Source organism: Rana temporaria, chromosome 3, assembly GCF_905171775.1.
Source record: "Rana temporaria chromosome 3, aRanTem1.1, whole genome shotgun sequence".
Taxonomy (NCBI): Eukaryota; Metazoa; Chordata; class Amphibia; order Anura; family Ranidae; genus Rana; species Rana temporaria.
Genome location: NC_053491.1, coordinates 166083402 through 166107691, shown reverse-complemented (window position 1 = coordinate 166107691; position 24290 = coordinate 166083402). Strand labels below are relative to the sequence as shown.

General features: G+C 44.8%; 1 protein-coding gene across 6 annotated transcripts in view; it reads left to right on the top strand.

Moving 5' to 3' along the window:
- The window catches only part of ST7 (suppression of tumorigenicity 7), a 169891-nt gene that overhangs the window by 145000 nt on the left and 601 nt on the right, over positions 1-24290 (top strand). For all 6 annotated transcript variants that reach the window (XM_040343764.1, XM_040343763.1, XM_040343765.1 and 3 more), the window contains 2 exons: positions 860-952; positions 3973-4112. In XM_040343764.1, the coding sequence (XP_040199698.1) occupies positions 860-952; positions 3973-4112 (233 nt within the window). The remainder of the gene's footprint in view (positions 1-859; positions 953-3972; positions 4113-24290) is intronic.

Here is a 24290-nt window from a genome sequence, read left to right as displayed (position 1 = left end):
AGGTTTTGACATGGAGGATAGTTGGCTTGTCATTGTCTGTCTTCAATTTTGGAGCATGTGATGTAACGGGATCCTTTAGTGATTCTCGTAGAAGCATCACTCTTTCTGAAGGCCATGCATTGTGTGAGATGAATGTTCTGTAGTCTAGTGTCTTGCATATATGATATTCATTCCGACTTGGAACTGTCCCATTTGTAGTGAATAAGGCAGCTGTATATGATTATATCCAATACATGCTGTGTTAATCCTTGCTAAATATATTTCAGACGTCTGTGATCCATGTACAAAAAATAAATGCCATGTGTTAGAACTCGATTTTCTGCATTTTTTTCCCATAAATTTATCATCTATATCTACGGGCTAAAACATTGATGACAAGCTCTGTGGTAATATGCACATCAGTGGTCAGACCTAGAACTGGTATTGGTTAAGATATAATTTCTTGTCTCGGGGTATTGGTTCACAATAAGGCTTCATATGTTACTCTGTACATATACTTTGTAAATGTACAATGTATTCCTTGGAGAAAATACATGAAATTATCTGATTTCAGTGCCCATTTCACAAAAGTTATTTTTTTATTCAAATGTTTCCAAGATTCAACATCAGTATAATAAAGAATACTATTTCATATTGTTAGACTAACATAGTTGGCTTATTCGTCTTCCACTAGTATAGACATGTTGAAAATAAAGCTATTCTTCCTGTAGTTTCACTTAATTTCCCACATGAGAATAGCCTAAAACATTTTTTTTCTTTTTATCAGGGGTCAAATACTACATGCAAATCTTTATTTTATTGAAGCAGTCTTTGTGTTAAACCCATTTCAATATCAGTTTGCTGTGCTTTGTTTTTCCAGCATTCAGAATGATTCCTTATCCACTGGAAAAGGGTCATCTTTTCTATCCATACCCCATCTGTACAGAGACTGCAGACAGAGAATTACTTCCATGTAAGTACCATTTCAATATACACACATGTATGGATGACATTGGAAATGCACAGTGTTTTTAACTATGAATATAGTGGCGTATTGTAGCATCATAGAAAACAAAAATTGAGTGGCTCATTCGAGACCCCACTGTGGAATTCACAGGTGCTGGGCCTGCTCATTGTCTTTAGCAAACAATGGTGATTCTCTGCACTCCGGGCTGCAGCAAGGTTTTTTTTAACAAAAGGGGGTCACCTCATGACCTGTTTCACACTGAAGAGCTTGTTTTCAAAAAGGCATCTCTTTCTTGAGGAAGTTCTCTTTGCCCAGTTTTACTCCAGAAAACTCAACATCCCTAAAATATGGAACAAAAAGATACTCTCTAGAGCAGGCATATGCAATTAGCTGACCTCCAGCTGTTTCAGAACTGCAAGTCTCATGAGGCATAGCAAGACTCTGCCTCTGGGTGTCATGCTTGTGGCTGTCAGAGGCATGATGGGACTTGTAGTTTTGCAACAGCTGGAGGTCCGCTAATTGCATATCCCTGCTCTAGAGTCTCTAGACTATCCTATACATCTAACCAGCCAGACAATTCTGTCCGGATAGAGCTCCAACTCGCCCTGGAGGTGACGACAGATTCCAGTCTTGACAGTTGTGGGGGCATTTACAACTTTCTGTCCAGGGGACCTAGTCCTTAATGGAGGCAGGACTCCCCATCAACATTTTGGTACTGAGTCATCAGATTATCTCTACAACACTGGAACCCCCTTCTGCAAGGTCACCCTGTTAGGGTGCAGTTGGACTGTGCCACAGCAGTAGCCAACAAAAATCACCAGGGTGCACCAGAAGTGAACCTCTCCTGGGTGGAAATTCACATTCCAGCTTTCTGCCATTAACCGTTGGCAGGCAGACTTCCTATGCCACCAATCTCTAGACCCAGGGGAATGGTCTCAGTCTGCACCCCAAGATCTTCCAGAATGTCTTTCTGTCAACGGTGGGGAAAACCAGATGTGGATATCTGGCATCCAGAGTCAACAGCAAAATACAGTTACGTAGCCAGGACTGGGATCCTCTAGCCTTTTGCAATTGATTTTTACTAGTGACTCCTTGGACTTTATTCAACCTTTTTTATGCATTTCCACTGATTAAATATTCTCCCTTGACTGCTATGCAAGATAGAGGCAGAAAAGGTTCAGGCAAGCATCATTGCAACAAATTAACTAAGAATATTGTGGTACCACAGACATACTCGGACTCCTGGCAGATGAACCTTGGCCTCTTCCAAACAGACCAAATGTGCTCCGGCAAGGAAGGCCCTTTATTCCACTCTGCATCTCATTCTCTTGCTTTAGTGACATGGCTGTTGAAACCTAGGTCCCAAAGGATAAAGGTATATCTGATTCAGTCATTCCCATCTTGGATATCTGAGTCTCAGCGAATACTCTGTTGTTTATATCTTAGCCAAGCTGGGCTTGACCAGCATACAATTAACAGGATATGTTTCTGCCTCATCTATTCCTTTCCAGAAATGCCTTGGGTCACACTCATTAATAGAGACTTTTCTTCAGAAAATTGCTCATATAGTCTTCTCAATTTGACCTTTTTTTTTTTTTTTTAATCTTGAGATCTGAACCTGGTGCTCTCTATACTCCAGAGACTCCTTACATGTAAGCTTTCCTTCCTAGGGGCTAATATGTCTATATTGGGGGAGTTTTTGAGCTGGCAGTCGGCTTTCTTTTACGGTAGCCTTTTTGGTTTTGCTCAGAGACTTCAGTGTTCTACAGACATAGACCTTCTTTTCAACCCAAGGTTGTCTCCTCCACAATAAGGATATTGTCATTCCTTCCCTATGTCCCAATCCAAAACACACCAAGGAGATTCCCTAGGTCATGGCTCTGCGTCTGCCTGGCAGTTATGGCTTCTATTGCAAAACTAAATCCTTTTTTATCTTCACTACAAGCTCTTGTAGAGGGCAATCCTGCCCCTTGTTCCACCATTGCCAGGTATATTAGACAAATACTTTCCAGGGCCTATGCCCTTGGGGAAAGAGTTCTTCCTTTTCCTATCAGAGTTAATTTCAGCAGATCTTTTGGGGTGTCTTGTGCTTTCCAGCATTAGGCTTTTGTATGCCATTGCAAGACACCTGGTCCTTCACACAGTCTCCAGGTTTTACCAAGTGGATGTTCAGGCTTCGGGTGATGCAAGCATTGGTCATAATGCGCTGTAATCTTAGTATTTTTCCAGGTTTCATAACCCTTGCTTTTGTGTGAACCTGTGTTTGCTGTGTTGCTGCCACCCCTCAGTTTATTGCGTGGGAACATTTCATGGTCAATGAATAAAAGTCCTGTACTGTACGATTATGATGAAGGGAATTTTGACTTGCCTGCAAATTCCTGATCTTGAGTACAGTATCCCGAACTGGCTGTGATTTTATGAGCGTGCACTAGGGACGGCCCTAGCAAAGCTTATGACAGTGTCCAGTCACCTGAAGGTAGCCTGTGTATAACCTGTGATCTATGAATATAAGCCTAGTGTACTATACTGTTTGTCATTTCATTAGCTTTGTCTGTTTTTTTTTTGGCTGATTTACACCACCCCATCATCATCATTACAAATGTTATGTGCAAAATATTAAAGCAATGCAGTGGTGTATTTAAAGCTGTAAAGTAAGCCTCAGGAGTCGTCATGATTCAGGTGGTTTACATACGAGTGGAGCTTAGACATGCCCTCATCCCTATCACTGGCACTGCATTGTGGGATATAGCAAGCATGTCATTATAATACATATTTGTGTGTGGGGTAGTGTAGAATCTGAAATGTCAGTGTAAAACTATGTTGTGTTTTCAAGAGATGGGCAATGCACTCAATGTTTCCTCTAGCAAACCGTCTGTGCTTTTAGAGCATTGACTTGGTGCAATATCCTAAAATGTGTGCTTCTTGTCACACAGCTCGAGTGCCAAACAAATACTGCTTTTTAATAGTGTTTTTTTTTTTTTTTTTTTTTTTAAAGTAACATTCTAAATCCTTGTTCTTTGTTTTAGCATTTCATGAAGTTTCAGTCTATCCAAAGAAAGAACTTCCTTTCTTCATACTCTTCACAGCGGGCCTATGCTCTTTCACAGCTATGCTGGCTCTTCTCACACATCAGTTCCCAGAACTCATGGGAGTTTTTGCAAAAGCTGTAAGTATTTCTTACCTTGTTGTTCGGCGTACACAACCTGTTATGTGTTTTGGTTTATTTAAATCTAGTGCTTGGAAAAATTTGGTACGTTAAACCACAAATTATGGTTTTATTTACAGCAGGTGTACAGTATAAGAAATGTTCTACGTTTTTGATTCCAAAAAGATTCCAGTGGTAGATTATAAATATAGTGGTACTTTTTATTTTTTTACAAACAATGTGGTGCTTTATTGAAAAGAGTAAAGGCAATGTACAGTATATGCATTTGCATAGTCTTAACATGATATACAAATGTACATAAATGAGTCATACATGAGATATAAAAACCTTCGGTGTTCCAGACATATTACCACCATGCAGGGGTTAGGTAGAGGAGTACACAAACCAAGACATTGTGAATACAGAGTCTAACAGCTGACAGACTTGTAGGCCCAGCGTAACGTGATGAGGGAATACTAAAACATAACAACATATAGGGGGTGTCAGTCAAGCATTTCATTGCAAGTAGCAGCGTTACCCAGCCAACCATCCCAGATCTTGCCATATTTTGTTGGGCAACCCCTATGGACATAGATTTCCTTTTTATATGGCAGGACCTTGTTGACCTCACCAATCCACTCCAGAATAGTCGGGGGCGCAACTTGAAGCCACTTTCTTGCTATAAGTAACCTGGCAATAAAGAGTGACTCTTGGAGGAATAATTTATCCGGATCTGGGAATATCCCCAGTATGAATTGTTTCGGGCATAATGTCAGGGGGGACCCAATCTCATCATGAATGAACTTAACAATCTGAGTCCAATAGTCTTGTATTGCTGGACATGACCACAACAGATGAAATAATGTACTGGAGGGGCTATTGCACCTGGGGCATAGGGGACTGTAATTGGGTTTGTATTTGGACAGTCGGATAGGGGTCAGATATGAACGGTGTAATATGTAAAGGTGCGTGAGTCGGTCAGACAACCTGGTAGACGCCTTTTTACAGGCATCAAGTGCATCTTCCTATTCGTCGTCCTCCAGTCCGCCCACATCTCCAGACCATCTGTCCTTCACCTTATAAGCCAGAATCGCAGCAACAGGACGAAGGAGAGAATCATAAAATACTGAAATTAGTTTGCGGGAGTCTTGTCCCTTTATAATACGAAGGGTATCCAATTGTTCTAAGTTGGGGGGGGCATCTTGGAATTGCGTCTGGAGAGCATGACGGAGCTGGAGGTAACTAAAGTGCATAGAATTGGGGAGAGCGAACTCATCCTTTAATTGTTGGAACGACTTCAGAACGGTACCGTGGTAAGCATCAGACAAGTACTGTACCCCATGACTGAGCCAAAGAGCCTGGTCCTGTGTAGTCAAGAGTTTGTGTAGGCAAGGGTTGTCCCACAGAGGCGTATGGAAATGAGTAGGTGGCACCTTCAATTTACGCTTCACCACCTCCCAGATTTTACAATGGCCGTATAGCAGGCCCCGACGGTTTCCCAATGCCCCACTACCGGTGAAATCCTTAAGGAGAATCTGGAATGGGTGGGCAAGACCCGGGGAACAGGGGGGAGCAAATCAATGCCATGTAACGGTCCCTGTCGTGTTTGTCCAGATAAAAAAAGTGGGAGATCTGTGCTGCCAGATAATAGAGATTGAAGTCAGGCAACGCTGCACCCCCTAAGGTAGTGGGACATTTCAACGTTTGCCAGGACAGTTTATGCCGAGCCGTACCCCAAACAAATGAATTAAGGATAGCTTCAATAGATTTAAAAAGTCTAAGGGGCAAATATATAGGAGCGTGCCAAAAAACATGAACTGAGGAAGGATTACCATCTTAACCAGGTTCACCCTGCCCATCACACCCAGGGGTAGTTTAGTCCATGTCTGTGTTTTGGCCTTCATGGTTGCTATCAGGGGCTCTATATTGAGTTTAACAAAGTCCTCAGGGGAACGAGTGATCGTAATCCCTGGGTATTTCATGGAGCTGACTCTAAGGAGCGGAGAGCAAGCCTGGAGTAGGGAGGGGACACCTATATCTATGGGGAGGATTTGGGACTTATCCCAGTTAATTTATAGGCCAGAAATAGCTACCAAAGTTTTAGATGATCTCAAGGGCTATCTGTTAGGGATGGACCTGTATCGGCCAGGTACAGCAACATATCGTCTGCATATAGACTGATTCTCTCCTCCAAAGCCCCACATTTTTTGGATGTCTGGATGAATTCTGAGGGAAGAGGCAAGGGGTTCTACAGCTAGAGCATACAGTAGGGGGGACAGCCCTGGCGCGTACCTCTCGAAAGAGGAATTGGTTCCGATATCCGGCCATTAACCAGGATCCTGGCGCTCAGGACCTGGTATAGGAGGCGGATCCACTTTAGAAAACGGGGTCCGAATCCAAATCTTGTCAGGCATTCCCATAGGTACTCCCACTCGACAGAGTCGAATGCCTTTGCGGTGTCAAGGGACACCACCACTCTGGAGCTCATCTGGTCATGCCTGGCCTGCAAGTTCATGTTCAACCTCCGTAGGTTATAAGCCGTGTTTTTTTAGCTGGAATTAACCCCATTTGGTCCGGATGTATCAATGTAAGGATTACCCTGTTCAGAAGCAGCGCCAGGACCTTGGCCAAATTTTTTGTCAAGTTGGAGCAGCGAGATTGGGCGATACGATTCGGGAAGTTCTAGGTTTTTGCCAGGTTTTGGAATGAGTACGATATAGGCCTCACTCATAGAAGGGGGCAGGGATCCTGATTTAAATATATGAGAGAACAGTTCATAGAGTTTAGGGACTATGGTTTCAACGTAGGTTTTATAAAATTCTAGGTGCAGACCATCAGATCCGAGCGCTTTAGAAGTATTAAGTAATGACATTGCCTCTACTATTTCATCTTTAGTGATAGGGGCCTCTAGTAACTTCCATCTGGGATTTTGCAAGAGTGGGCAAAGCGATAACTCTCAAGAGTGTGGCAACCTCCTCCCTAGATTTGTTAGTGGCAGAAGCGTATAGAGATGTGAAGAACGATCGGAACTCCCCAGCCACCTCCTCAGGGTCCGTCAACAAACTCCCACCAGGGGTCCGGAGGGAAACCACCATCAGGGGGCCTATGATCTGTGAGCCATTTAGGCCAACAGGCGTCCCGCCCACTCCCCGCACGCATAAGACCATTGTTTGGTATAAAATATCTTCCTTTCTGCCTTTTCAAAGTGTAGACCATTCACCACCCTTGCCTGTAATTTTAACTGGTCAGCTGTGGAGGGAGCTGGGTTACTAGAGAATTTGCGCTCTATGGCTTGTAAAGATTGTTCTGCTTGCTGAACCACCCGAGAGGAAGTCTTTTGGTACCTGGAAATGTGCTGGGACAGGAACATACGGGCGTGGGACTTGAATGAGTCCCAAACTACCTCGTATGGAGCAGTGTCCTTGTTGGCCTGAAAGAAAAACTCCCATTCAGAGCCTGCGTCCTCCAAATCTGGGACCACCGTTGGCCAAAAGGGGTTAAGTTTCCAGGTGTAGGACTGAGGGATTGAGTCAAGCCGAAGCTCGATCCAATAGGAAGCGTGGTCGGATAGTATGCAGGGATTAAAGCCAACGCTGCCCAGAAAAGGAAAGAGTACGGGAAACCAGTATAAGGTCTATATGTGACATGGCATTGTGTGTCGTTGAGAAACACGAAAACGTCCGGTCTCAGGGGTGACAATGCCTCCACATGTCTACTAGTGCAAGGTCACATAGGTTGCCAAACCTAGTGTGCGGATGGGAGGAGACAGCAGAGAAGTCCGTCGTAAGTCTGTCCAAGTCTCTATTTGCAACATTATTAAAGTCTCCCCTAGCCAAATTGCTGGGACAGTGGGAAACTGGGACATGAATGCCAAGCCCTCAGTCAGGACCGTAAATTGGAACGAAGGAGGTATATAGATTGCCAAAAGCAACACCTCCAGTCCATTCACTTTGGCATGTAGGAACAGATACCTGCCCTGGGGGTCGGATCGAAGTAGTAGCAGGGTGAATTGTGTTGTTTTGACCACCAGTACAGCAACCCCCCTGGAATTATAGGTGTGCGGGGCTTGATACAATCATCCCACCCAGGGTTTTTTAAGCGACATCATAAGCTGACCCGTAAGGTGAGTTTCCACCAACACCATGATATCTGCACGCTGCGCCTTAAGATAGAGGACTGCCACACGTTTTGGTTTAGCCCTAATCCCCCTCACATTCCAGGTAAAAAATGTCACATTGGGCATTGGAGGCTAGCATAGACGTCATCGTTACCATTACCCAGAGCCCACCCGCAGCCACCACTGGGCGCCCCAATATGGGGGACGTCCACGGCGCCGCTCACAGGGCCCAGGGTAGACGGGGAAGGAGGTAGTAGCACAAGCTGCCAAGTCTCCAGCAGCACAGTAACATATGATAGAACACTACAATGTATGTCACACAGTTTGTCCAATAAACACCAATAGGCCTTACTCGTTAGCATAAAATACAAAATTAAAACAACAAAACAAACATAAATTGTAAAAACACTCTGGGTGTCCGACCTGGCAGCGCTCCCAGAAAAACACAGGGGCTACATACCAAGGTCGGCCAGACCAGGGAAACTATGCTTGCGCCAAAAGGTGAACAGTGTAATTTGGTACACCGAGATCCGCAGGGGACACTCGTGTCTAGGGGGACGATTAATCGCTGCAAAGCGAGCAGCAGCACGAGGAGTGAGACTCCCAGGCAGAGGCCTCCAGGATAACCAGCACGGGGGACATAGCAGGATACCGAAACTTGAGTCCACGTCCCAGGCCTCATGACGGGGTTAGACCTGCCAATGGAAACCACATTGTAGGGCCACAAAAAGGACGTACATACTGGAAGCACTGGGAAAGCAGGAGGGGAGAAGCAAGTGGACAGGAAGGGGAGAACAGTGGCAGCCGCGTCCAGGGATTATTGAAATAGTGGATATTACCGCGCTTATCAAAGGAGGGGAAAAGAAAAAGGGGGGGGGGGGAAATGGAAGTGAGGAGGGGTGGAGGTACAGCTGCGGCACTGAAAGGTGTATCAAACCATAAGCAATAGATAATGGGGAGGATAGTGCTGCGCTAATCAGTGGTGAATGGATAGGTGAATAGACAGGTGAGGGAAGGAGATGAAAATTTAACTGAGATAAGGAGCAGTAAGCCAAAATGGCATCAGCATAAGAATAAAATGATCAGTGAACAATAACAGTACTGGTGCAAATCATATAACTCCACAAGTTCCTCTTAATGTGATGAAATGAATTATGAATAAAGTGATGGGTGGTGCAAAAAATTCCCAAATAACTGTGATGGGTAACACTAATAAACTGGTGATAAACAGTCCATCAACAAGGCTTGAGCAATATCAGCAAAAAATATATAAATAAAATTTCAAAAGTCCAAAAAGCAAAAATGCTAGTGTGGGTCCGCAATATGAAGTGGAAGGGGAATGGGTATCCAGTGATCCTTTTAGGGTGAATAAGGATGTCCCCTTACCTTACTGCTGTAAGGTAACAGCATATAGATCCAACCACATTAGATGGTTCTCTCGATGGGCTCTGATCCAAAGACGGCAGGTCTTCTTTGGAGTTCTCATCCCAGATTGATCAGTTTCTCGCCCCAAAGAAATAAAGCATCGATAGTGTGATACCGTTTTGAAATTTTAATTCTCAGAGATGATAGACAAGGGTACTCACATAATCTAAAATACAATTGAGCATGTAAAAAGAGGGGCAATCTGTCGCCAACGTCACCTCCGATACCTCTCAGTGGACTCATGCGCATTCGTCACTATCATGTGACTTCCTCAGGAAGTCCTGAGGAAGTCACATGATAGTGACGAATGCGCGTCCAGGGATTACAGCAGCCAACAAAGAAATAAGGGGGGGGGATAAGTCGGATAGACAGTCAAAGAAGTGTGCCCTGTCCTCCCCGACCACCCGGAGCCTTTGCCGGCAAAAGCATGGCATAGGAGTAATGGCGTATCCTCAGCTGGCGTTTAGCTTCAGTAAATAGGTGCACCTTGGGGGGGGGGGGGTTTGGCCGCCAGCCTGTGAGCTTTTTCCAGCACAAAGGACGTGGAAAAATCTGCCCGGTCAAAGGAGGCAGTAAGTAGGTTTTCTAGGAACGAAGGGGGGTCAGAGCCCTCCTCACCTTCAGGCAGACCAACAAAACGGAGGTTACATCTCCTGAGACGATTCTCCATATCATCCTGCTTGGCCAGGACCATGGTGAGTTGGTGTTGCAGGCGCTCAGTGGAGACCGATCGGTGGCACCTCATCCTCCACGCGGCTGATACGGGTCTCCGTGACCCGCTCCCTGAGTTTCTGCAAATCTTGGCGGAGCAGGGAGATGTCGATCTTCACTTCTTCAATCTTGCTCATCATGGTACTCTTGCAGTCGGATATTTCCTCCAATACCCTGGCAATCCCGGTCTGCAGGGGGAGAGGAGTCGGCGCCATTTTCTTCCTCGGGCCTCCTTCTCCAGATGCCGATATTTAGCCAGCTTAGCGGAGGCGTACGACTTATTTTTTTCCGATGACATGTTCCCTGCAGAGGTAGGGGACAAGGCAGCCCGATGTAAGTTAGCTGTGAAGCAGGATTAGCCCTAGGATATGGAAAAACGGGTATGTGGCAAGCGGAGCTCCCGTTCAGCACTCCTCACACCATGCCGGTCCAGGCCACGCCATAGTGGTACTTTTAAGTAAGTAGTTTCCAGTGTGTCCTAATATACAGGGAGTGCAGAATTATTAGGCAAATGAGTATTTTGACCACATCATCCTCTTTATGCATGTTGTCATACTCCAAGCTGTATAGGCTCGAAAGCCTACTACCAATTAAGCATATTAGGCAATGTGCATCTCTGTAATGAGAAGGGGTGTGGTCTAATGACATCAACACCCTATATCAGGTGTGCAGAATTATTAGTCAACTTCCTTTCCTTTGGCAAAATGGGTCAAAAGAAGGACTTGACAGGCTCAGAAAAGTCAAAAATAGTGAGATATCTTGCAGAGGGATGCAGCACTCTTAAAATTGCAAAGCTTCTGAAGCGTGATCATCGAACAATCAAGCGTTTCATTCAAAATAGTCAACAGGGTCGCAAGAAGCGTGTGGAAAAACCAAGGCGCAAAATAACTGCCCATGAACTGAGAAAAGTCAAGCGTGCAGCTGCCAAGATGCCACTTGCCACCAGTTTGGCCATATTTCAGAGCTGCAACATCACTGGAGTGCCCAAAAGCACAAGGTGTGCAATACTCAGAGACATGGCCAAGGTAAGAAAGGCTGAAAGACGATGACCACTGAACAAGACACACAAGCTGTAACGTCAAGACTGGGCCAAGAAATATCTCAAGACTGATTTTTCTAAGGTTTTATGGACTGATGAAATGAGAGTGAGTCTTGATGGGCCAGATGGATGGGCCCGTGGCTGGATTGGTAAAGGGCAGAGAGCTCCAGTCCGACTCAGACGCCAGCAAGGTGGAGGTGGAGTACTGGTTTGGGCTGGTATCATCAAAGATGAGCTTGTGGGGCCTTTTCGGGTTGAGGATGGAGTCAAGCTCAACTCCCAGTCCTACTGGCAGTTTCTGGAAGACACCTTCTTCAAGCAGTGGTACAGGAAGAAGTCTGCATCCTTCAAGAAAAACATGATTTTCATGCAGGACAATGCTCCAGCACACGCGTCCAAGTACTCCACAGCTTGGCTGGCAAGAAAGGGTATAAAAGAAGAAAAACTAATGACATGGCCTCCTTGTTCACCTGATCTGAACCCCATTGAGAACCTGTGGTCCATCATCAAATGTGATATTTACAAGGAGGGAAAACAGTACACCTCTCTGAACAGTGTCTGGGAGGCTGTGGTTGCTGCTGCACGCAATGTTGATGGTGAACAGATCAAAACACTGACAGAATCCATGGATGGCAGGCTTTTGAGTGTCCTTGCAAAGAAAGGTGGCTATATTGGTCACTTATTTGTTTTTGTTTTGTTTTTGAATGTCAGAAATGTATATTTGTGAATGTTGAGATGTTATATTAGTTTCACTGGTAAAAATAAATAATTGAAATGGGTATATATTTTTTTTTTGTTAAGTTGCCTAATAATTATGCACAGTAATAGTCACCTGCACACACAGATACCCCCCTAAAATAGCTAAAACTAAAAACAAACTAAAAACTACTTCCAAAAATATTCAGCTTTGATATTAATGAGTTTTTTGGGTTCATTGAGAACATGGTTGTTGTTCAATAATAAAATTAATCCTCAAAAATACAACTTGCCTAATAATTCTGCACTCCCTGTATTGTGAATATCATCCCAACACACAGATTGTCGTTTAGTGCATTAACCACTTCCCGCCCGTAGGCCGTCATGACATCCTGGACTTTGCATAGTAATATCTGAATAATGCCTGCAGCTACAGGCATCATTCAGATATTCTCTTTTTCAGCCAGCGTTTCTGTGCAACATAAAAAAAAATCCAATGTGGCAGTTCAGCCGCTTGATCGTTCTTACAGGCAGCGGGAGGAGACATGCCCTCGCCCTCCGGTGCTTCTCCTGGCTCGCCCCTGCGATCGGTGAGCCAAAGAACGAATTGGTCGCTACCAGAACTTGAGCCTAGAGATTTCCGGTTACCAGATGGCCCCCAGTCATCTCTATGACCCTTGGAGGCCCAGGCACAAGGTTATGACGACCTATGTGAGAGGGGTCTAGTGTGAAACTGTGCTTTAGCGACACTGCAGTGTGAAAGCAGTCTTAAGTCCTGTAAGTTGTGGGATGGGCCCTCTATAGATTTAACTTGCCACTGCCTTCAGGGAATACCATTTCCATGAAGGGGTGACCATATTTATTTAGGTGGAATGTGTCAAGTAGAATCCACATGAATGGCAGGACCAAAGGTTTCCCAGCAGAACATTGCTCAAAGCATCACACCTTCATTGTCTCCTTGCTATAGTGCATACTGGTGCCATCTCTTCCCCGAGTAAACACGCGTACGGCTTTCCACATGATGTAAAAGGATTCGTCAGACTCGGCTGATCGGGGGGGGGGCTGTGTGTGCGCGCCTTCCTCATGTTGTGGTAATTTCCCTTTTCTCTCCTTCACTGCCACCACTGAGGTGGAGAAGAAGGGATGCATGCACAACGGCACCAGATTCTGATTGCTCCAGTTTAGTAAACGTCTCCCTCTGTGTCCCCACTGGAGGTTCACCCTCACTGTTGGTCTGACTGACCATTATCTCTGCTATAGAAATAAGAAATACAATGTTTCTTTATCGTACACCACGGGACACAGAGCCATATTCATTACATAATGGGTTGTATGGTCACCAGAGGTGATTTGGACACTGGCACAACCATTCAGACAGTTCCCCTCCATATAGCCCCTCCCATCAGGGGATTACCTCAGTTTTTTCACCAGTGTCTAGGGTGTAGGACACGTGTAGAAGTGCTAGGGAAGCTTGGCTAAAGAGAGCTAGTCCTTTGGGTCCATCCAAGACGCTAAATGATACGCTAAAACTGGATAAGATCCGGGCTTCATGTATGAAGCGCTGCCTGTAATGTCTCTCTTTGGAGGACTGGGCTCTGAGGTCTAGCCCTTTTGCTATTGCAGCTAAACGGCCTGGTCAGAGTCTTTTACAATGCCCAGGGAGAGGTCCTTTGAATAGGAACCCGTACCCCTGAAGGTTGGCACACAAAACCCACTGAGGTGGGTGAAGATTGGTACTGTCTGTAAATCGGCAGTTATACCTGCAGCGGGGATAAGGTAAGAGAAAAAGGAGCCTAAGATTTTCTTAAGGACCTTTTTAAATAATTTTTTAGAGGTTGTCTGCTCATTTTTGGCCACTAGGGGGAGTAAAGAGCTGAGTTTACTCACCTTATTCCAGGCAGTGTCAGACCCACAGGCACGCTTTCTGCTGCAAAGACTCTGCTGACATGGCACTGCTCCTCTCCTCATATAAACCTGATGAGAGGCAAAGTAAGAGCATGGGGAAGGCATCCATGCTTCTAGACAGCCGCCCCAACAGATTGGGGGGGGGGACGCTTTATCGGGAGAGGGCGGAAGTAGCGGGGGGCGTGCACACGCCGAGTTTTAAAAATGGCGCCCAGAGAGGGACCAGAAAGCAGACAAAGACAGCAGTTCTCCCATTGGGACACAGCAGCAGCCTTTTCTTGCGGACACGTAAGCGCTATGTGGTTGGTGCATTACCAAAGAGAGACAATTACTCTTTGCATTGAAACTGTATGTTTAAGTTGCATACTTAAAGTAGATTGCTAAACTGAGCACAGGAGTATATGCATCTTGGTACCTCGGCTTGTTGCTTTGTAAGATGTCTTCCCTTAGAAAGGGTTCAGGGGCTAAAAGCAAGAAGGCAACACCGCCGGAGACTGGCAGTTCTACCCATGCCTGCTCAGTACCTTCCCCTCCAGTAAGCCTTGATTTTCCTATACAGGAGGAACCATTGCCACTATCGGGAGTTTCTCCTGTGGCACCTGGGCCTGCATATGTCACTGAGGACACTTTTGCGGCAGCCATGGAGAGATTAGAAGAGAAGATTGCGACTTTAATCGCTAGGTCTTTTCAGAGGACCAGAAAGCGAAGCCGATCCCCTTCATTTACTGTAGATTCTCTGTCAGAAAGATCTGAGGAGGAGGAAGCTATACCTGCGGAGGACAGGGACGAGGAGTCGGACAGCTCAGGAGTATCAGAATAACCTTTTTCTGCCTCCCAGGTGCCAAGATCACAGGTGCAATGCTACACTGAAGAGGTGCGAACAGCATTCAGGCTGCCCTCCGCGGAGTTATCTGGAATCATCTGTCCCCTCCCTGGGCTCTTTTCCGGTTCATCCGTTATTGAAGCTAATTTACGCAGACTGGTTACATCCAGACAAGCGTTTCTCTCCTCCGAAGAAATCTGAAATTCTTTACCCCATGGAAGAGGAATTTAACAAGAAGTGGAGTTTACCTGCGGTAGATGCAGCTATATCTTGTGTAAACAAAGGACCCTTCAGAAAAAAGGTTGGAATCTTTTTATTAAAATCTTCCTTCCTGTTGGCAGGAGCAGTTACTCAACCCGCTGTAGCCGCAGTGGGTATGTCAGGTCCTCAAGGACCAGGTAAAAGATAGGTTAAAAGAGTTATCTCCAGAACAGGCCAATTTGTGGGTAAATTTGCCTAAGGCCTTATGTTTTACAATAGATGCTATGAGAGATTCGATCAAGCAAGCGTCTCGCCTTACTCTCCAGTTGGTACTTATGCACAGAGTCCTTTGGCTAAAACATTGGTCGGCAGAGGTACCATGCAAGAAGCTTCTAGCAAGTTTCCCTTTTCATGGTGAACGCCTTTTCGGGAAGATTTGAAGAAATGCATCCAAAAGATATCCAGCAGAAAGTTACGCTGTTACCAGAAAAGAGAAAAAACAAGCGACCTTGTTTCAAACGTTCTCTCTCCCCGGCTCCTGGTAGCTCTACCTCCAGCCAGTGGCGATGGCATTTTCAGCCAGCCGCAAAAGCCAAGGAAGACCAGCTCCAGAGAAACTAGAAACAGTGGAGGTCTAGGGCTAACAAGCAAAACCCCAAAGCCTCTGCATGAAGAGGCTTCCCTGCTCGGCCGAGTGGGGGGATGGCTTTGTCAGTTTTCAGCGGCATGGCAGACAGATCCAGAACAGATGGGTGGTATCCACAGTATCCCTAGGGTACAAGCTGGAATTCCGAGAGATTCAAGACTCTCCAAGGATCCTCTAAAAAGAGCATCCTTCTTCAATGGATTGGATCACTTGCTGTCGGGTGATCACAGAAGTACCCTTAAATGAACAAGGTTCAGGGTTTTCTTCAAACCTCTTTGTGATTCCAAAATCAAATGGAGACGTCGGACCCATTCTCTAAATCAGTTTCTGAACATTCGCCATTTCCGTATGGAAACTATTCGATCAGTGGCCACCAACCTACAAGGCGGGGGAGTTCATGGCATCGATGGACATCAGGGACGCCTCACCAAAGATTTTTGAGGTTTGCGGTGGAACATTGCCACTTCCAGTTTGTGGCTCTGCCATTTGGGGTGGTCACCGCACCCTGGGTATTTACAAAGGTACTAGCCCCGCTGCTAGCAAATCTCAGAGCACAGGGCATAGTGATAACAGCCTATCTGGACGATCTACTTGTGATAGATCAATCAGTGGCGGGATTAAATCACGCTGTATCCGCCACAATAAGATACCTGGAGAAGTTTAGGATGGATTGTAAATTTACAAAAGTCCTCACTACAAGCCCAAAGAAGGGTAGAGTATCTGGGCATGATCATGGATACAGCTCTGAGCCCGGTATTTCTACCAGAGTCAAAGATCAGATCACTAAGGGACCTGATCCACAAGGTCAAGGCAAAGAAGAAACCATCCATTCGCCTTTGCATGAGGCTATTGGGGAAGATGTTGGCCTCCTTCGAAGCTCCCTTACGCTCAGTTTCATTCGAGACTACTTCAGGGCGACATTTAAGCTATCTGGAACAGGAAGATCCAAGCTCTGGATTTACCCATGCGCCTGTCCTCACAGGTGCGCCAAAGCTTCAGTTAGTTATTACAGACCAAGAACTTGCGCAAAGGAAGATCCTTTCTCGCAATCACCTGGAAGGTGATATCTACAGATGCCAGCCTAATGGGCGGGGGAGCTGTGTTGGAAGAAGCTTCAGCCCAGGGAACCTGGGCCAAAACCGAGAAAAGTCTGCCCATCAACATACTCGAGTTACGGGCAGTCTACTTGGCCCTCAAAACCTGGTCAGACAGGTTAAACGATCACCCAGTTCAGATTCAATCCGACAATGCTACAGCAGTAGCTTACATCAATCACCAAAGAGGCACCCACAGTCAGGGTGCCCAGAAGGAGGTGAATCGCATTATAAGATGGACAGAAGAACATGTTTGTCTTTCTGCAATTTTCATTCCAGGGGTAGAGAACTGGCAAGCAAACTATTTAAGTCGCCAGCAGCTATTACCAGGAGAATGGTCTCTCCACCCTGAGATCTTTCAGGCCATCTGCCAGAGATGGGGGACCCTGGATGTAGACCTGCTTCCAGGTTCAACAGGAAGTTGGACAACTTTGTGTCCAGGACAAGAGATCCTCTAGCCTACGGATCGGATGCGCTGGTAGTGCCATGGAATCAGTTTTCACTGATCTATGCCTTTCCATCAATCTGATTTGCAGGATCAAGAAAGAAGGAATCCTTGTAATCTTAGTGGCCCCAGATTGGCCCAGAAGACGTTGGTATGCCGAGATCATAAAGATGGCGGTGGGAACCCCGTGGAAGCTTCCGCTTCGTCATGATTTGTTGTCACAAGGGCCAGTGTTCCATCCTACCTTACACGAGCTAAATTTGACAGTTTGGCTGCTGAGACCCACATTCTAAAGAAGAGAGGGCTCTGAGGTCCGGTACTCTCTACGATTATGAACGCCAAAAAAGCCAGCTTCCAGACCAATTTACTACAGAGTATGGAAGACATATGTTTCATGGTGTGAAACTAACAAATGGAATCCTCAGAGATATGACATGGGTAGGATTCTTGCTTTTTGCCAGCTAGGAGAGGATATGAAATTAGCCCTTAGTACCATTAAGGCCTCGTACAGACGGACGGACTGTCTGCTGAAAACGGTCCGCCGGACCGTTTTCAGCGGACATGTCCGCCCGGAGATTTCTGTCTGATGGTTGTACACACCATCAGACAGAAATCCGCGCGTACACGATACGCGGTGACGTGCGCGGCCCTGGAATCACTTCGACGCATGCGAGGGATGGCGGCCGATCGGACATGTACGGTGAGTCTGTACAGACGACCGACCATGTCCGACGGACAGGCTTCCAGCGGACATGTTTCTTAGCATGCTGAGAAACATTTGTCCGCTGGAAAACGGTCGGCTGGACAAATGTCCGCTGGAAACCTGTCCGGTCGGCCGTACACACGACCGAACATGTCTGCTGAAACTGGTCCGTGGACCAGTTTCAGCAGACATGTTTGGTCGTGTGTACGGGGCCTAAGGGTCAAATATCAGCTCTATAAGTCTTCTTTCAAAGACCACTGGCATCTCATTCCCTAGTGCAGGCTTTCATTCAGGGGGTACTGCGGATCAATCCGCCAGTCAATTCTCCCTTGTGCCCATGGGATCTGAATCTAGTATTATTAGTGTTGCAGAGGCAACCCTTTGAACCTATTCGCCACATTCCGCTGATTCTTTTAAGCAGGAAATTGGCCTTTTTGATTGCTATCTCTTTGGCTAGAAGAGTATCTGAATTAGCAGCTCTTTCCTGTAAAGAGCCTTATTGAGTTTGTCATAAAGACAAAATTGTACTACGACCCCATCCTGTTTTGTTTTTTTTTGCCCAAGGTGGTGTCGGCTTTTCATTTAAATTTAAGACATTGCCCTGCCTTCTTTTTTTCCGAATCCACAGATAGCGGAGGAAAAATTATTACACTCTAGATCTAGTGATAGCTGTAAAGGTGGATCTGCAGGCAACCGTTCAGATACGCAAAACAGATGTTTTGTTTATTTTTCCAGATGGTCCGAAGAAGGGATGAGCAGCATCAAAATCCACTATCTCCACGTGGATTCGACAAACTATTATTCAAGCCTATGGTTTAAGGAACAAAACTCCTTCTTTTTTTGTTAGGGCACACTCTACCAGGGGATAAGTGCTTCATGGGCAGTGCACCGCCATGCTTCGATGACTCAGATCTGTAAGGCTGCAACTTGGTCTTCAGTCCACACATTATGTAATGAATATGGCTCTGTGTCCCGTGGTGTACGATAAAGAAAACAGGATTTTTATAATAGCTTACCTGTAAAATCCTTTTCTTGGAGTACACCACGGGACCTTATTGCTTTGCTACAAAACTGAAATACTCCCCTGATGGGAGGGGCTGTATGGAGGGGAATTGTCTCTGATTGATTGGTTGTGCCCAATCACCTCTGGTGGCCATATAACCCATTATGTAATGAATATGGCTCTGTGTCCCATGGTGTACTCCAAAAAAAGAATTTTTACAGGTAAGCTGTTATAAAAATCCTGTTTTTTGAGTTGTCCCTGGAACAGAATGGGAGCAATGGCGGTAAAATGGGAATCTGTTCAAGTGACAATTGCTGTGCCAATTACTTCCCAACTGTTGACTCTGGTCCTGTCTGGGAGTTTGCACTTCCTGTGCCAATCTAGTGTCTCAACAACTAATTTTCTCTGTTAGGCTCCTTTCACATTAGCGTGACAAAGTCGCACAATTTCCAGTGTGACTTTGGAACATGACTTTATATGCGACTTTTGGTGTGTTTGTTTTAAATTCGACTTTAGTCTATGGATCAAAGTCGCACCATAGTGCAGGCACTTTTTCAAAGTCGCTGCGACTTGAATGGGTGCCATTGAAAAAAAGGTACGATTTGTCATGCAAACTTGATGTGTACAAGGTTGCATGAAAAAATCACACAAGTTTGAATGGACTTTTAGACCCCATACACACTATTAGATTTTCTGCAGATTTTATCCAGAATACGTTATCTAGACAGCTTGGCTTCTCATATAGAAGAGGTAATTACTCCAGTGTTAAATAAGGTACAACGAAGCAATCAGAATAATAAACATGAGCCAATTATCTAATCATTTAGCCTGACGAGGTGACTAGGCATCTCGTCTGCAATTCCCCACTACACAATACACAATTTCTTAAGGGTAAACACAGGTCTTCTTCACACACAAAATAGATCAATTAACCTTTAGAATAGAGAGCTGGCTGGTGATGGAACATTAGCATTTCAACAGTCTGTTATGCAGAGGAATGAGTCACTCTGGCCCACATGAAATCACCTGTAATATGTCCCATCTCATGTAATACATGAATTATGATTTATTAGCAACCCTCTCCTGTGTAACGGATGTCAAGTAGAAACACTTTAGCATCCCAAGGTCCATGACAAGATTGGTTACCTCAATGTACATCTTTCAAACGATACCCGCAGCAGCGGCGAGGTCAGCCTGTAATATTTGCTTCAGGCACCAAATCCTGTGTTCCACACTCACCTTGACATGCAATAGTTAGCCGCAGGGTGCTATACAGGTCCAGGGCTCTGGTCCATTTCTATGGCACCCAGACCCTGAAGAACCTCTCAGGGGTATGCCCATTGTGACAAGAAACGTTTGGCCCCTTCTGGGAACCTGCAGCAGGGATAAGGCAAGACACCGTTTCCCTGTAGTTGTAGCTGGGTATTTTTTTATTTTTACATGTGACAGGGTATTCATTGCGTTATCTCCCTCTGTAAATGTCTGTACTATGTTGGTGATATGTAACAATATTCTAGCGTTTACCTTTCTTAAATTTTGTGGGTTTAAGAAAGGGCCTAATATAATAGTACATATGCTACAGGTGGCACTAAGGAAAACCAAACTAACAAAATGCTCAGGGTAATGGCTGTTCCCTTGGACTGGAGCAAGGTCCTATACTGACACGGCCCCCTTATAATTCCAGCTCCCTCTCCGGGACACAAGTGGCCTATCTGACTAAGGCAGATTTTACTGCAGCCACGTGTGGTGTCCGTGGAAAACTCTCTGCCCTTCTAGAACCTTTGGTCTCTAGGGACCAAAAGCGCTCTTCTGCCTCTCCAACAATTGAATCTATTTAGGAATACAGTATGTACTTGAACCTCCCAAACTCTTAAAAGAAGGTATTGAAGGTACGGTGGACACAGAAGAGGATACTGCAGAGCGATTTTTACCTCCTGCATTTTATAAAACGCAAATGGCTTCACACAATATGATTTTTTTGCTGCGAGTTCACTTACTGATATGATTACTAATCTGCTTGTCAGCACTGCAATCTCCTCTGCCAGCCCTTTACTGCCCATGGAGCCTGTATAGGTAATGTCTAGAAAAGCTAGATTGGTTAAATCCTAAAAATATATTCATCCTTCCAAAACTCTTTGCAAAGTTATCTCTATGGAAAATGATTTTAAGAAAAGTGGTCTGTCTCGGTAGTGGATCCTGCTATTTTTGTGGTCAAATAGCATCTCGGTGTACCTTTTTTAACCACTTGACCTCTGGAAGATTTACCCCCCAATGACGGGCCACTTTTTGCTATACGGCACTGCATTACTTTAACTGACAATTGCCCGGTCATGCAAAGCTGTACCATAATAAAATATATGTCACTTGTTTTCCCCACAACAAACTTTCTTTTGGTGGTATTTAATCACCACTGTGTGTTTTTTTTTTTTTCCCGCTATAAACAAAAAAAAAAAGATTTTGGGAAAAAATATATATTTTTTTTTACTTTCTGCTATAAAACATATCCAATATGAAATAGAAAAAATCAAATTTCTTCATAAATTTAGGCCACTGTGTATTCTGCTACATGTTTTTGGTAAAAAAAAAAAATATATCACAATAAGCATATTAATTGGTTTACGCAAGTGTTATAGCATCTACAAACTATGGGATATATATACTGAAATTGTTTTGTTTTGATTTTTTTAATATTCGTAATGGTGACTTATAGCAGGACTGTGATATTGCGGCAATTGGACACTTTGCAGGAACCAGTGACACTAATACAGTAATCAGTGCTAAAAATATGCACTGTCACTGTACTGATGACATTGGTTGGGAAGGGGTTAAACATCTAGGGTGATCAAAGGGTTAAATGTGTGCCTAGCCAGTGTTTGTGTTTACTACGTGTGCTGCTTTCACTAGGCGAAGAGATGGATTTGAGTCCCTGCTGTGCAGGAACACAGAATCGCCCCCCCTGGCACTCTGCCTTGTTTACATAGGCAGTTCTGTTCTGCGTCTGACTGATCGGTAGGTGTTGGCAGACTTTGAGTGCCCAGCACCCACAGATCAGCATCTGTTCTTCCAAAAAAACCTTTTGAACCGATTCAATATACCTTACTGCGGGGTCTTAAGTGTAAGGTGGCCATTACAGGTCCGATTTCAGTTTTCTTGCAAGAAGCCTTTTCATGTCTTGCATAGGGACAGAGGTCCTCAATGAGGATATTTTTCCATTCTCCATGTCCTTCTCTGAAACATGCCAAGAGATTTCACTTCATTGCCTGGATGTGGTCAGGGGGCTTGGAGTCTACCTAGCTGCAACAAATTCCTTCTGAAAAACAGTATCTTTTGAAGTCCCAAGAAGGGACATCTTTCCTCTATTGCTCGTGTAGCTCAGGCTGCTCATTTCCACAGCTTACACCCTCAAGGGGTTCCTCCCTTCCCTGTCAGAGCCTACTCCACCAGGTCGAGTTTCTTGGGCGTATTTTTTTTAGCATCAAGCATTTGTTTTGCAAGGTTGCCACCTGGTCTTAAAGTTTTACATGGTAGATGTTTAGGCTTCTGCTGATAGGAGCTTTGGCTGCACGGTTCTTCACACTGTCATCTGAGTGTTTTGGGTCTATTGACCCTTTTTGTGGGCCAGTTTGTTTTATTGTTGCCTACCCATCAAGTTATTGCTTGGGGACATTGCATGGACTCCCCAAAGTCTGAAGAACCGTAAACTGGTCCTTTGAAATGTTCAGTGACCCCTGGTCTAGGCTTTCCTGTCCAGTGCTGTACGATTAAGATAATGGGAATTTTAACTTACCAGGAAATGCTTTATTTTGGAATAAAGTACAGGACACCCCTTATTGGTTGCTACAAATTTGGAGTCAGATGGATTGGGTGGGGTGATATGAGGGTGCACAGCGGCAAAGTCTTTGCCAGTGTTCATTCACCTTAAGGTAGCAGAATATAACCCAGGGTCTATGACTTCCTGCAACGTACTATAAATACTCCAAGATATTGAATCTACTGGTAATTGACAATGCTCACTTTTTAGGCTGCTTTGTTTTATTTTCATTTTGTGATCTTGTCCGGGAATACGCACTGTACCATCCCTCTGGAGCAGCAGCATTGCCCCTAGGACAGGACCACAGAACACACACCTCCAAAACATTCTGAGGGGGAGGTATTATTTAGTGGGAACAATGTAACTAGTAAGCGTCAGCAAAGCCAGATAATAAAGAAAATGATCACATGACCAGATTTCTGGCAGGATCCAAAGCTGCATTATAAATCTTTAGTTGCTGTATATTTTATTGCTGCACCCTAGCTGGAGAGACCAACGGGAGGCGCCATGGTGGTCTGTTCAGTACCAGGTGCAGCAAAAAATATATATATATTACACACACACACCTAAAGGTTTACAGTGGAGTGCTCTTTCTTTTGTCTATCTATTGCGCAGGTATATGGTTTTCACCTAACTGATACAACAAAACACTTTCAGGTTGTATACAGGTATTTACCATATCAAAAGGGAGCAAATTGTGTGTAAACACAAACGACTCCTAATTATGCCCTACTCCGGCTTTTTACAACCGATCCAATGGCATCATGGATAAGAAGATCATTCAGACTGAGCTCTTGCTGATCTGCCAAACTGTAAATCAGTACAGCAAGACCTAGGTAAAGACAGTGAAATGCATAGTAGAGAAGGAGGGAGGCATCTTGTGCTATGTGCCTCCCCCTGCTGGTAAATGTCCAGTACTGCAAATTTTTAAACCTGTTAGTTTTAATCTTGGGCCCTAAACCCATACAATCCAAACTGCCGCTTTTCTGAAAAGTGATGTTCAAATCTCTTTTAAAGCGGCGGTGAATCCCCTATTGCTACCACCACCATACCGCAACCATGTGCAATGGGCACAGTTGCAGGATGGCCCAATTCTCCATGTGTACGACTCTGGCTTTGGCAGTTAAAGGGGGAATATTTGTGTGGATTTGAAACTTGGCTAAACAGCAAGGTTTTACCATCCCCCCAACCCTAATATGTGAAAGAGCCCATCTGTGCAGCTGCATATAGGGCAGCCCATCCATTTCAATGGGCTACCATACCAACAAAAACACAGGGAAAGAAGTCCAGAGGCTTGCTATTAAAACAGCCGATTTGGCACACACTGAAACGTGCCGCATTTTCAAATGCGTGGGGGTATCATATCGTCTGCTAAAGAAACCGCATGTGTTGTGTGCATCATGTGTGTTTTCACACATATTCCTGACACACCGTAATGTGAACTTGTCTGAGACTGGGGTGCCTCGAGACAGAAAAATGTTGAAAAACACTACCCTGTCCAAAATTTTCACACTATATATCTCTATTGAGCTTTGATCTGCATAAATCAATGCAAGAGCACAAAGAAAACAACGATTTTT